Source organism: Symphodus melops, assembly GCF_947650265.1.
Source record: "Symphodus melops genome assembly, chromosome: 18".
Taxonomy (NCBI): Eukaryota; Metazoa; Chordata; class Actinopteri; order Labriformes; family Labridae; genus Symphodus; species Symphodus melops.
The window spans coordinates 18,215,058-18,229,266 of NC_136708.1; the positions used below are offsets into that span (position 1 = coordinate 18,215,058).

The 14,209-nt window shown below is 42.4% G+C and overlaps 1 protein-coding gene across 8 annotated transcripts in view; it reads left to right on the plus strand.

The window, feature by feature from the left end:
- The window catches only part of LOC306839969 (RNA-binding motif, single-stranded-interacting protein 3), a gene marked incomplete at its 3' end in the record, with an annotated part of 278,776 nt that extends 264,696 nt beyond the window's left edge, over positions 1-14,080 (plus strand). For 5 of the 8 annotated variants that reach the window (XM_079368934.1, XM_079368937.1, XM_079368935.1 and 2 more), the window contains 3 exons: positions 4,354-4,443; positions 6,270-6,394; positions 7,297-14,080. In XM_079368934.1, coding sequence (XP_079225060.1) covers positions 4,354-4,443; positions 6,270-6,394; positions 7,297-7,300 — 219 coding nt within the window. Of the gene's footprint in view, positions 1-4,353; positions 4,444-6,269; positions 6,399-7,296 lie in introns of those variants that run through there. The other 3 variants (XM_079368936.1, XM_079368939.1, XM_079368941.1) reach the window with 2 other exon arrangements.
- Between the last annotated feature and the right edge of the window lie 129 nt (positions 14,081-14,209).

Sequence of the window (14,209 nt, forward strand, 5' to 3'; positions counted from 1 at the left end):
TACATGACTTCTAATAAAAAGATCATTCTTAGTATTCTGAAAGGGGCCACTGTGTTTGACAACCTCATAGTGATTTACTGCAGCTCTACCAAGTGTTTTAAAGTCTCTGAGCTCATTGGTTTTATGCTCCTAGCTGAGCTGGTGTGGTTAAATCAAGCTAATTATTTCCAGCTCAACAGTCTGCTGTATTAAAAAATGCAAAACTGAGTTGGCAAAAAAAAAATTGCTAGAGCTAGCAAAGCATCACACTTTTATTTACAATAGAAATCAAATAGATAACAATACTTCCTGTTTGCTTGGAAAGGCAGAAATGTGTCTATGACATGTGTCTGCAAATATATACAACATCAGGTTACACTTTAAAATAATGAGGCACATTTAAAACCACAAAAAAACAAGTAATGTAGACAATGTGTAGGCTACATGTACAGTAAAGGAGGGTAGCAAGTTCCCAATGATAAGCATTGAAGGGGTGTTAAATAATAACATCACATACTATCAACATCATGCTTTTGACCAGAAATCACTGCATACATTTATTTAACTGGGATCAATTGAATTGCATGCTATTTGATCCCTTTCGGCACACCATGCATGAGCCTCCTGTGTCTCCATGTAGTCATGGTGATGGATAAGAACAACTCTGCTGCATCCTTGAATGCTAAATCAGGGGTTGGCTAATAAATCCAGTGAGTGTGGGAGGGGCTCTGAAATGTTTTTATGCATACATTTAAACTATCATTATTGTAGGTATCCTGAAATAAAACAATATGCCTGAAGGGTTGCCCTGTCTAGTCCTGTGCCCACCAATCCATTTACTGCATGTCAGTTACCATACATGATCCATTGTCTGTCCATTGTCTAGTTAACTCAGATAAGGAAAGATCATTGTAATGGCAATCTGTTCCTGTCTCTTTGATGTAATGTTCTCTGCATGAAATTGAGATATATGGTGTACTTTTGCATTTAGGCTGATAAATCCATGTACTGGATATTTGGTATCTCCAAAAACTCTGCAGTAATCCACAAACTGCTGTATATCACTACAATGCTATTGGGACATAATCAGCAGTATTGTTGATCGCATCATCAGTTGTGTTGCTTCATCCTGGATGTAACAAACCAATTGGAGTCCCACTTCAAAACAAGTTATACATAGTTCAGTCAAAAATATCAGATCCTTGTACCTTTTACATTCAGAATATAACTCAACTAAATATGTGTTTTAAAGGCATGCTTAGGCTGCAGACAAAACAAGAACTTTATAAAATGGTAACACTGTTTCCTCCAGTATAAATCTCCATGCTGTAGGCAGTTTGTTAACAAAGTTCAGGGGCCCAGATATCGAGATCTGAAGTACTACTGTACTGTGATTCACAGCTGCTGGTGTGCAGCTCCAATAGTTCCCATCATGTTGGAGCCCCACAGCTCAGATCGATAGTCATCAGAGCCCATCCTGATGCTGCTCTGCCATCTATAACCTGCACTGAGTGGCTTGCCTTGACCAACTGGTATCCTCCACCTTGTTTCCAATGCAACCGTACAACATGCTAACACACACAAGATGGATGGATGGATGTGCCGAGTGACAGACAAAGAGATAGATGATTACTTTGACGTCTTGGACATTCGAACATGCTGTGCTACATGTCAGTGTATAAAAATGGACGACATGTCTCATCATAGAAAAAGTCAAGCTAAAACATTGCTGCCACCAAGCATTTGTGACATCACTAGCGGCCAAAGTGTTTGCATTAGCTTTGGAGTTGCATTAATGATTTCACACCGTTTGGTATGTTTTGGCATCAATTTTTGAAAGCTGCAGTGTCATCCATCTTTGGTCCAGAATGGGGGTGAATAATACACTAAATAAAAAAAAGGAAGTTATCTGTCCTCCTGGCACCTTGAAACCCACCAAACCAAAATGTAACTGTCCTATGTGCTCCAGAGGCCAAAACCACTGAGCGGATGAGTCTATTGCGTGGATTTATACCCTGGCATTGCTGCATTGCGGTGTGACTTTGTACTGTAATCCGAGCTGCGTGTCATGTAGAGTGATGGCAGTGAAGAGACTTAAGGAGTCTACTCACACCCTCCTCGTTAGGGAACTATTCAGACCTTCCGTTCATCAAACATACGCACATGCCATCTGCTTCAGGTGCAGGTGTGTGTGTGGAGATATGTGTCTATGCCTGTGACTGTGAGAAGGAAACACCATTTATTGCCAATTAGGGATGCTTTATATCGCCCAAACTTGTCCCCCGACTATGGACGGGGAAGTATTAAAAGAGTTGAAATTGGACTAAAATCATCTTTATCACCATAGCAACTCTATTCACTGCAGCCAGGCTTGACAACCTCTTGACTGGCCACAGAAACAAGAGCAGGAATATGCCCAGCTCAACCTGCCACATTAAAGAGGTTAACTAATGGTTACTGTAAAAGAGAAAATCTTATCTTATTAAATTCTCTTGTTAAATCTAATTTAAATTCCTTTTGCAGTCCTGCAGAGAAATATAACATTTCAAATAGACGTCCGCCTTTTGACAGGGAGATTTTGATATTGCTAATTATCTCCCGCTTCCCTTCATTTGCTTTCACGCGGCCCTCACAGGTGAGTCCGCTGAATAAGTTAATGGGCAGAAGGAGAGGAGGAAGACAAAAAAAAAAAAAGTCCCAGGAATAAATTGGTATGCATGGTTTCAATTCACCAAGGGAGAAGGTCACTTCAACAATCTGATAGGCCCCTTTTCAGACGAGAGCAGGTCGAGAGAGGGAGCGGACGAGTGACAGGAAGGTGAGAGGAGAGAGAGGGTTTACACAGAGAGGTAATGTGGTAATGTGTCAGGAAGTCTGAATACGCCACCTCACCCCGTCCTGAGTGTGACAGCTCCTGAAGGTGTGATAAGCTTAAAATTCACACGCACACACATGCAGACGCTAACATCTATCCCAGGGCATCCTCCCGGCCGTGTAGCGTCGGTAGGGGAGTTAATCACCCGTGTCCATGGCCTTTAGCTGCTCTCATTAGCGGTGAGCGGTGGAGCCGTACCCGATCCATTAGCAACGCTGCCGGTAATGACACTTCACCAGTACCGTCGGGCCCACAGCCAAGAAGAGGCTCCACAGACTGCCACAGCCCCTCCATTATTGCCTCCTGCTGCATACTGCTGCCACGCTTTTTTAACACGTGGACTTAAAAAAAAAAAGACAGAAAGAAAAGGATTGTAATTCTCTGTTTTTCTTTCCTGGGGCCGGAAAAGCGTCAGGAACACGAGGAGAGGCATTGAGGCAGACTGGTGGCTTTTATCTGGGATCACATCCGTTGGTGCTCCACTGCAGCATTATCATTCACAGCCTCTTTGTCTTTGTCTCTCATAGACTCACACACACACACACACACACACAGTTGGGCAGGCAAATAATGATAAAGCCTCTTTTAGGCACAGGCTTGTGTTAATTGAAAATGAAGCACACACATGCAGGCAAAGCAGACTTACACTTAGGGCATGCGTGTTCCCGAAAAAAAAACACACATACACACGCTCAGCAGGTCTCTGAGGAAGCCTAACACAAAGTGTCGTGTCCTCATTCATATTGCATGTGAAAGCCCTGTGGCTGTCATGTAACCGAGCTTGTGTCACGTCTGTGAAATGGCCATCATGGAGTGAGCGGGCGCCCAGTTAAAAGCCATACCAAGTATGACTAAAGGAATATAGGCCACAGGCGACAGACCTCCTGCTTCCTCCTTCTCTCTCCTTTATATTCCTTTTAGCTTTCTTTTTTCTGTTTTCTTTCTGCTCTCCCCCAGCTTTCGTCTGGTACATTTGCCTGGCTGCCTGTGAAGTTTTGGTGTAACAGCAGGACATCTCCTTCTTTTTCCTCCTCCTCCACTGTCTGCCTCACACTCTCTGCTGTGCTCTGCACTGTCCAGACAGTCGCACATATATTCTTTTAGCACCCTCTAAAGGAGGCAGAGGACACTGCAATTCCTGTAACCAATTATTTGAGCGATCATTTCAATAAAAAGGTGCTTTCAAGAAAATATCACATCAGTGTTAGAAACCTGAAAAGTCTTTATTGTCTTGTTTGGATGAGGATTTTGAGCATTTTGTGTCCCAAATAATCAGACGTGGGAAGATCACACACATTTTTCCTTAAGTAGAAGAACAGATCAAAACTATATACGCTTCAAATAAAAATAAATGCTTTTAAGGGAACATGAACTTGATAAAAGGAGGTTATGCCTCTTTATAATATAAATTATAATACATAATATTATATATATGTTTATTTTCATTGATATTATGGTTTTTGTGTGCATGGATTTTGATGTTTGTGTCTTTGTTTCAGTACATGACTGCTGCAGCTGCCGCGGCGCCTATGCAAGGGACCTACATTCCCCAGTACACTCCTGTGCCTCCAACAGCCGTCCCTGTCGAAGTAAGAGCCACACACACACACACACACACACACACACACACACACACACACACACACACATTTCTGATCAATCAGAAAACCTAACCCCCAACAGAGGACATCATTACCACTGACAGCCCACTCTTTTACAGCCACCAACTGCACTTTGTCCATTATTAAACCTGCTCACCTCATCAACAGATCAAAACAGTCATTAAACAGACAGATTACATTCCAAACACGTTGTAAATTGTGCTCTTATTCTCTCGGAACAAATGGCATCGCAGCAGCAGCGGCAGCAGCAAATAACAAGGGTGGAAAACTGCAAGCAAAGCAAGATGAGTCAGAAGTTTTATCGTATTTGGGAAAGACATTTGAAGTGCAGCTCAGACTTTGTCACTTGTTCGGAGGCTGTCTGAGCTCGTGGCGGGTTTTGAGCAGTCCAGCTTGAGAGATGATGAACGTGGAAAAAGAGGCGGGGCTGACGAGGAGAGCGGCTTCGGCTGTCTGGCGGCTGACAGCGCGCTCATATTCAGATGGACTATCAGTCGTGTATCAGATGACAGGAGCTGAAGTGAGACACAGTGCCGCCGGTGCTGTCTCTCTCTCTCTCTCTCTCTCTCTCTCTCTCTCTCTCTCTCTCTCTCTCTCTCTCTCTCTCTCTCTCTCCGTGCTGGTAGGTAGCTGGAACACACACATCTGTCAGCCACACAACTCTGGTTAGCCAACCAGCCGCGGACAATGACAGCTTCCTCTGACAGAACCATTAGTCGCTCCTCCCCCCGCTCTTGGACCCCCCTCCTTACAAAGTTCTCCATGAAGGAGTGGCACAGAGGAGAGAGATGTACTTGCAGTGTAGCCCGCAGCGTCTCTTACCTATTCCATCCTCCCCCCGTCGTCCTCTCGATGCCGGCATCAGCAGCGGGGTGTACATCACTGCTTCAGCCTGTGTCTGCAGGGCTGATGTATGGATGGGACGCAGTCTCCTTGAGAGCTTGTTAAAGGTGATTGAGAAGACTCTACAATGAGGGACCATCAGTAATGTTGCACACAGTGAGGCGAAGAGTTTGTTCTGATGAATTAAGTGCTCAAGTCTAACTTTAAAGTTGTTTTTCATCTCAAACTTTGGGGGGGAAATTTTGCAGGCAATTTAGCACGCAGGATGCCTTTGGAAAGTCGAATCTCAGCAAGATGATGTGACTTCTGTTTTCATTATTCTGTTCGTCGTTTCAAAAGTTTTCTGCCAATATTCCCCTTACTTTTGTCTCCATTAGATATATATTTTTTCTTTTTTACTAACAGTGTTATACTGAAGCTCTTTCACCCTAAATGTTCTTTCAGAGCTACCGGTTTTGTTCGGCAGCACCTTTTCTGTGCACTTCACTTGTCTCCAGCATTGTTTTAAATGCATTTCTGTTGGCATTGAGGGATGTGAATGATTTCTGTTTAAGTTTTTGGGATGTTAGGAACGCTTGTTTGCACTTCACATTAGTTCAGATTGATGGACCTGTCAGTCTGAGAAGTTCACAACATTCATTCAGCATACATTCATTTCATGTTTTACATTTTCTAAAAAGGGTTTATAAAGTCTGTACAGCGTGGAACATCATCTATAGTTAGACCATTGATGTTGGTTAAAAAGGATCCAGTAAAAAAAAAGGACAATTCACTCTAAAAGGAAAGGAAGACGTGTGATCGTAAAGAAGTTAGTACAGGGAAGACAGAGAAGAAGAATGTGTCTACTTTCAGTCGAATACCTGTGAGCAGGAAGTGCCCGGCATTACAGAGAGGAGCTTGTTGGAGTTGAGATGTGACATATATCCTCTCGTCTGTGTGTGTCTCTGCAGGGAGTGGTGACGGACGCCTCCCCACAGAGCGTGGCTCCCTCGTCACAGGAGGTGGGCGGCCAGCAGCAACAGATCCAGGTGGACAGCTCTGCCGACCATGTTCCTGCTTACTCATACACGTCCAAGTAAGTCAGGCAGGACGAGTACAGTCAACCCTTTTAACTTTGATTTGGCAGCATTACAGTATTTCTTTTTAGCATTATGTTAATCAGGAGATATGGTAAAGGTTAGGATCATATTACGTTCTGTGTTGTTCTACAAATGCAGATCACGCGTTTATACAAATGTATGCTTTTCTTGTCTCGAGTTCGTGGCTTCTTCTGTTGAACATTGGTTTAATTAATGGCCTTAACGATCATCTTAGAATTTTGAAAGTTTTGAAAATACAAAGAAATGTTATGCTAAACATGAGTCTTATACCGCTCTCTCTCAGCAACATCTGTTCACTCGGATCGGGTCATTAGGAAGTCTTAATATTAAATGAATAAGTCAAAATCCACTTTTGTCACCCTCTGAATGAATCCAACATGAGAAGTGAAGCGTCTTCCAGGGAGAAAAATATTACAACGAACATTTTGTTTTTTCTTGTGTATTGTGTAGCAACAACAGCATTCAATTTGCAAGTGACTTTTCTTTGACAAATAGTTTAGTTAAGGCAATACCGTACAAAAACAGAATAATCACAAGATGAAATTAGGGTATAAAGAGACACAGCAGTGCCTTTAGAGAATGACTCTAATTATTCCTGGCTGCTGTTGTCATTTGCTCGTCAAATTTGGCAGATTTTTTTTTTCCTTCTATGACCCGATCAGAGCTGTTTTAAAATGCTTCAATTTTGCTTCAGTTTTTTGACAGGGCTGTCAGCTGTCAGCTCTATTGCTTTTTCTGTGTTTGTAATATTGTGCTTTGATTACAACGGCACCCCCTTCTCTCTCTCTCTCTCTCTCTCTCCCTCTCTCTCTCTCTCTCTCTCTCTCTCTCTCTCTTTCTCTCTCCCCCTCCCCATTGCTTTTTCCCGTTTCATCAGATAGCAACGGCCTGAGCGAATGTTCCTGTGACAGCGTTGCCTTGAGACAGAAGGTGGCTGCACTGTGAATGTGAGGAAAAGAGAGAAGAAAGAGATTGCTTCCAGATTGCCCAGGCACCAAAAAAGAGACACTTTTTTTCATTTCCTACCTGGCCTGTGAGAAAAAAAAAAAAAAAAAAAAAAAACGCAAGAAGGAGGTAAAAGGTGCTGAGGAAGGGAATGGGAAAATTGCTGGGCACAGTGCAAAGAAGTGAAATTGTTTAGTCTGCCCTGAAGGGCTGGGCTACAGCTTGAAAAGTTTCTCAAAGGAAAATCTCGACTAATTAAAAAAAAAAAAGATGAAAAACAAGTAAAACTGACAAAAAAAAAAAGGTTGAATGCAAAAGTAGGTGATGAAGTTTATTTTGTAATTAGAAAAGGGGAGTCAAGTTTGAGATACACACAGAGATTGTCTTCCTCAGATATTAAGCTACAATTTCTTTTCACTCTTTTTTATGTTCTAGTGTTAAATTTTAGTTTTCTAGATATATTCAAAAATAGAGTGTTTTTTTTTTCTTTCTTGAATCTTCATGGCCTTAATTTGAAGGGCGCCAGAAACTTTTTACAGAGTTTAAGTCTGACGTCTGGTTAGGAAAAAAAAATAAAAAATCAGTCTCTTGGACCCCCTGGAGGGTTCAAGACACTGGAGGAATTGTTCTAAAAGAGGAGAAAAAGAATCTATCACATAAGCTGTACAGATTTAATAGAGAAGAGCTTTTTTGTTTCTTCATTAGAAGAAAACTTTGATAATTATTATGTCAGAGGTAACTAAGTGTCAGAAGAAAACAAAAATGTCTGTTTGGGGAAAAAAAAGACTCATGGAGGGGTTCAGGGTGGGGTTGGGTGTGGGAGGGGGGGTAAAGCTTTGAAGAGATTTTTCACAGTGAGGAAAACATGAAAACATAAAAAAAAAAAACATGCTGCATTGTGGATGCAGTCTGTTGCAAACGCTGAACTTGTTTTTTTATTATCATAATTATGATTTTTCATGGCAAAAAAAAGTTGCTGTCGATGACATTAGTGCTTTTTATCTGCCACATTTTACCTTTTTTATGAGCTTTAAGATGTTTTTAGCCCGCTTTGCTTGTCACACTGCGAAAAAAAAAATAAAAAAACGAAGAAAAAAATAAATAAAAAGAAAAAAAATGAACGGAAAAAATTCTGGCAGTGAAATAAAAAACAGTAGATTCAGTAGGAGCTTACGGTTTAAACCAATCAGTGCAAAAGCAATAGAAGAAATTGTTGACAATTTCTGTAGTCTTTCCTAGTTGTGGATCAAATGCAGCCCATGGATGGCCATTTTTATACCAAAGATGAAGAGACACTCTGAACCAGAGTTTTTGTTTGTTTGTTTTCTTTTGTTTTTCCTTTTCATTTTTCAGTTTGATTTTGTTGTTGTTGATGTTGTTGTTGTTGATGATGTTAATGTTGATATTGTTGTTGTTGATGTTGCTGTTGTCGTTGTTTTTTATTTGACCTTGATGGCCGGACCAGTCCTTACTATCCTTCTTGACATCTTTCTTTGACATCACCGGGTTTAAGCTAGTTTTCCACGGTTGTCCAAGTTGTTACACACAAACAAACACACACATATACACCTACGTTGACGCACACACACGTACTGTACAAACTCATAAACACACCCAACAAACAGTATTGAAAGTGTGATGCAACCAGTGGCAGTCCTACCAAAAGCTCTTCTTCAGCTCCTTGTGTTGGCTTTGCGTTATTTTAAATGTCTCATCAATTTTGTGATTCTCTCCGAGGGTGCATTCCACCTCTCTCTCTCTGTCTCTCTCTCTCTCTCTCTCTCTCTCCGATGCTGCAGGGAAAACTATAGGAAACAATTCGGGAATGCTGCTCGCTACGCTCCATGGTGGTTCACACATTGCTTCCAGCTGTGCCCTCATTCTCAATTTCTGTCCTCAAACTCTTCAATCTCTTCAATCCACTAAAACTAACACAGGCATTTAAGCTCAGCATGCTGAGCTTTTGTGCTCACTATGCTGAGCACAAAACGTTTTGGAATCTCCAAAGCTGGTGTGTGAGATCATGTTAATCATTGTCATGTAAATAGCACCAAACCATGGGTCACTTTTTGTGTATTTTCCTTCCAGGATACCAGATGAGTGGTGTTTGCTGCAGGTAAGTAGTTAGTCACAGTGAAAGAGTACATGTTTGATTTTCAAATCCCTGGAAATGATTGCATAAATGTTTTGGCACTTAGTGGCACTGGCCCATCTGCTGCTGGTAAACTTAAATGTTTTTGGAGCCAGGAGTGATCGTACTTTGACGACAAAGTTAAAAGGAATTGTTTCGTCCTCTTTTCCTGGTTGACAGGAGGCGGTGGTAGGGGACTTCTCAATCACAGGCAGCCATACGTAGCTGCTTTATTCCCTGATTTTAGACTGAATTGGAACAAAACGAACGATCATGCTGTATTAAAGAGGCCTTGAACGAGAAACTGAGACCATAAACTCTTCAGGAAAATGTTAACTGTGGATATAAATCATGTGGAAGAAAGGTCATTGTTCCATCTGGTTTCATACAATTGGGCTTCTTTTACAACTATTCGATGGAGTCGCCAGCTGCTGGCAATAAGAAGGAAAACATCTATGACTACTTCTTATATACAGAGTATGAGCCAGGCACAGTTATTGACTGGTGTCTTACTGAGGTAACTAACAGAGGCTCTGGGAAATGACTTTAAAACACGTACCCCTTAACCAACAGAGATTCATTTCACTTCGCATAACCTGTCAACAGTCGAAGACAGCAGTGTTTAAAGGGGGCTTTATGACTGTGTGTCTTGAACATTCCCCCTTGATAATTTGCCAGACGGGGGGGAGGTCATCCCACCTGTGAGAACTAACTAGACTCCTGAGCGGCCACAACAAGATGTTGATGGCAGCTCCTTCCCCCTACCCAGCTACTGAGTGTCAGTTACGCCCCGGATGTCCCAATTTGTTGCACAAACAGCCCTGTCTCCTCTTATCCCGTCTTTCCATCCCCAAGCTGCGGAGGCTTTCAATGATTTCATCCCTGAGGATTGTCCCCAAAGAAATTGCCTTTGGGACAGCAGCCCCCCCCCCCCACCCCTCCCTTCCCTCCATTACAGCAGCCTTTGTGTGTCTGCTCTGCTCGCCCATGTCGGCCGCTGTAGCTCCACTGTGACGCTTAAGAGCCTAAAAAGACCCTCTTTTTTTATTCTCCCGCTTCGCTGGCACTTATGCCTCCCGCTTCATGGCATTTATGTGCCATGGCCAAGTCTGGCTCCTTTTTTGCTCTCATTTTCCCTCATTCTCTCCCTCTTTCCCCTCTCTTTCTCTGAGGTTTCTTCTCTTTATTGGGTGGCGCAGAAGCAGAACCACAAACCAATTTCAGTCACTCTCGCAATGAGGCTTGACGGGCCCAATTTGTCTCCCTCCGGGGCAATAGGATCCACTCCAGTGTCCCTCAAAAGACCCCTTTCTTCCAGACAGAGAGGGAACTTTTTGTTTGGTGACAATTGCAATTGAGCTCATGCAGTTCATGTGACTCATTCAAAGGGAAGTCCAGCGCTGTGCTTCGCGTTGTGCGAATTACAGTCGATGTATTGCGTTATGTATTACTTTACAATCATGACGTACATTGAGTGCCTTTAAAAGAAGCTTCCAAATGATCAAAGTTTTTTTTTTAAAAACACATAGAACAGCTTATTTGATTGTGCTGTGCTGAAATAAATGATAACAATATCACAGCCTCTCCATGGTGCTAAAGAGGAAGCAGTTTTGGGCTCGTGCCTTCGTGGTGTTGGCTGGCCATTGTTAATCTTTTGGCCGTAAACTTGCCCTCATCAGGCCACCTGTCTTCTTGACATCAAAAGAAGGAAAACAGGCACTCAGGTTCCTGAAGTGAACCAACCATAGAAGCCATAAGTATTTTTCTTTGTCGTCAATCAGGATGGAAGTACCTGCCGCAGATTTTTCTCCACAGAGGTCAAAAAGCCAAATGTGTCGGTCAAACTGTCTCTCGATGACCGTTCAGCTTTTTATTGTCCAATCCAATCAACACCTGCCCCTTCCCTTTCATCTCATCTGCCACTCAACATCTGCTTTCATTTTCTTTGAGGCTGTGATTCCCTCTTATCTCCCAAAGAAGGATCCCGTACCACGTCCCAGTCTTAAACAACTTACAAATGTGACATCTGAAAGCTCCCTGCTCTCGGCTCATCTGTTTGAACTCACTGTGTTCCTTGTGTGACACATTTTAAGTGTCCTAATGAAACAACCTACAGCTGCTGAACTTTAACTTTACCAGGTCTAAGCTAGTGTGTGTGTGCGCGCGTGTGTGTGTATTCAACTATTTTAAGTTATGACTCAACATTGCTATGACTGTTTCTCTAGACTTTACAGCTGCTATTTTATAGAGTACAGAAGACATTTCTGAAGCTTAATAGGAATCATAATGCAGGAGTTGCACAACAGAGAGCTAAGTGTCATGCAAATGGCCTGAGATTCAGTACTAATGGCATTATGGGAAATAGGATTACAAATAGCCAAGAGATTATAGAAATAAATGCACAACATAAACTATTCTGCTGTTCGAGATTCAAGGAAGTAAAAGTTTTTAAGGCAGGTGTTTGTTTTTGGTTTACAGAACCAATGTTTCATACATCTGAAAGATTAGCAGTCTGAACAAACAGAAATGGCTTTTTCTTAATAGCACAATGGCTTAATGGACCTTTTCAGAATACCAATACATTTGTGAAAGTGTACAGAGGGCATGCCTGCAATTTTAAGGAGGCTGCAGCAGCTTCCAGTCAGCTCATGTGTCAGCACAAAGCTGCTTTACCAAGAGAGAGAGAGGAAGAGTCTGTGTGCAAGGAAGAAAGAGAGCGAGAGAGGGGGATCATTAGCTAGTGTTGCCGGGCAGAAGTTGCCTTGGCCTGTAGTTTCTCTGTCCCCTGTACAGGAGTCGAGGAGGTGACCTGCTTGACCTGTCACTAATTAGAAACACACGCTCTTTCTTTCCTGCACCATCACACCATTATGGACTCTTTTCTCTCCTTTCCTACACAGTGGCTTATCGTTTTCCACCTCCTCCACTTTTTAATTCTGCATCCAACAACACACTACTCATCTTTCCATCCCATCACTTTGTATCCTGTGCATTCCCTATCCTCTTAAAGTCCTCGCCGGCCTCCCAACCAGCTTTAGGTGAAGTCAAAAATGAACTGCTGTCTCATACAGTACATTTGATGTTGAACCCGCTCCTTGCAAAATCAGCTTTGATCATCAGACACCTTCATCAGAAACAGCTGAATGTATTCCTCTCATAACCTCTTTCCACGTGACCTCTATCCTCGCCGGTCTACCGATACTTTACATCCTCAGCGGGGGAGACTAAAAAGTGAGAAAGGGATGCGAGTGAAGGGAAAATGGATGGATGGATGTACACATCATTCTGAAATCTCATCTACTCTTTGACAATCCAGAGATCTCTTTGAACCAAATGTACAAGTTCAAATGATTGTCAAAGGTTGCAGGGAAAAGCGCTTAGTAAAAGTAGGGGTTGCACTGTGTGCCTTGATGGTGCCAAAATGTTTATGCAATCATGTACAAAGTTATGAAACTGTATTCGGCACATTTCTGGGAGAGTAACCAATTATATAAATACATTAATGCTGCAAATCCCGCTCATCTGGTGTCCAAAGACAGATTTGTTGATCGTTTGAAGCAGGTGGAAGGAAGTAAACGTTACATTTGGACTTAGTGTGGGGAAATACACCTCTTCAATGAACAAACATTCTGTCTTTTTTTGAGCTTCAATTCTTGGAGGAAGTCGATACCAACCGATCAGGAGGTTTTACAAAAGCTTGTTTCTCTCTAAAGTCAGTTTTTAAGACAAGGTGCTTATTTCACTGCCCTTTTTTTTTTTTTTTAGAATCTGTTATAAATGTGATCTGATCCAGAAGTCGTCGATGTAGAGACGCTTCACTGCTGTCATAGGAAAAAATTCACTCTCAGCTGTTGCCAGACTCTTCCAGATTCATCCTCGTGAGCGGAGTCCTCGCCGCAGCCGCAGCCCATTGATCGTCGTGGTTTAAGAAAACAGCTACTCTCACACCCGGTCTCCCACTGAGTGTAAAGGAGAACTGTGGCTCAATAACTCATCACAGAGCAGCACGCACACACACTCACACTCACACACATACATGCTCTCCACACACATAATGCAGTGGGAAATTTGCTCAAAGTAACCCCCTACAAGAGCAATGCCCCCATGATTTTTAATTGATGCTTCGGTCCACCTTTGATGAGAGCTATCGATTGGCCACACAACCCCAGGAGCGCAGCCAGCCAGCACACCCTGCCAGGAGTTCAAACAGCTCCCTGAGAAACACAAAATCCAACAATCACTAGGAAAATGGCCGATGAAATTGTTTAGCGATAGCCGGCACAGAAAGCGTGATAAGTATTGGAATCATTTGCCTGATGAAAGTGGAACTATTTATTCCGACAGCAGAGCGGTTTTTAATTTGTATTAGTTAGCTTTCTCTTCTTGTTTGTTTGTTTGTTTTTTTCTTTGTTTCAGCGCCGAGGAGGACATGGTCACGCCTCGCACACGCTGCTCGGTGTGTGTGATCTTTGAGAAACTCTCTGTACATCTGTGGATGTTTAGGATTTGACTTGGGTTTTATGAGTTGTTCCTTTTTTTTTCTCTCTCTGATGAAGCTTTCAATAAAAAAATGTGGAGAAAAAAATGAAGCAAGGATGCGCTGTTGTGCTTTAATCTGCATCGGGAATGATTGCGTTTCATCACGGCGAGCGGTTTTTCCTGCATGTCCTCGAGCCGTTATCACGGAAACGTTTATTATGCAGAAAGCCTCCTC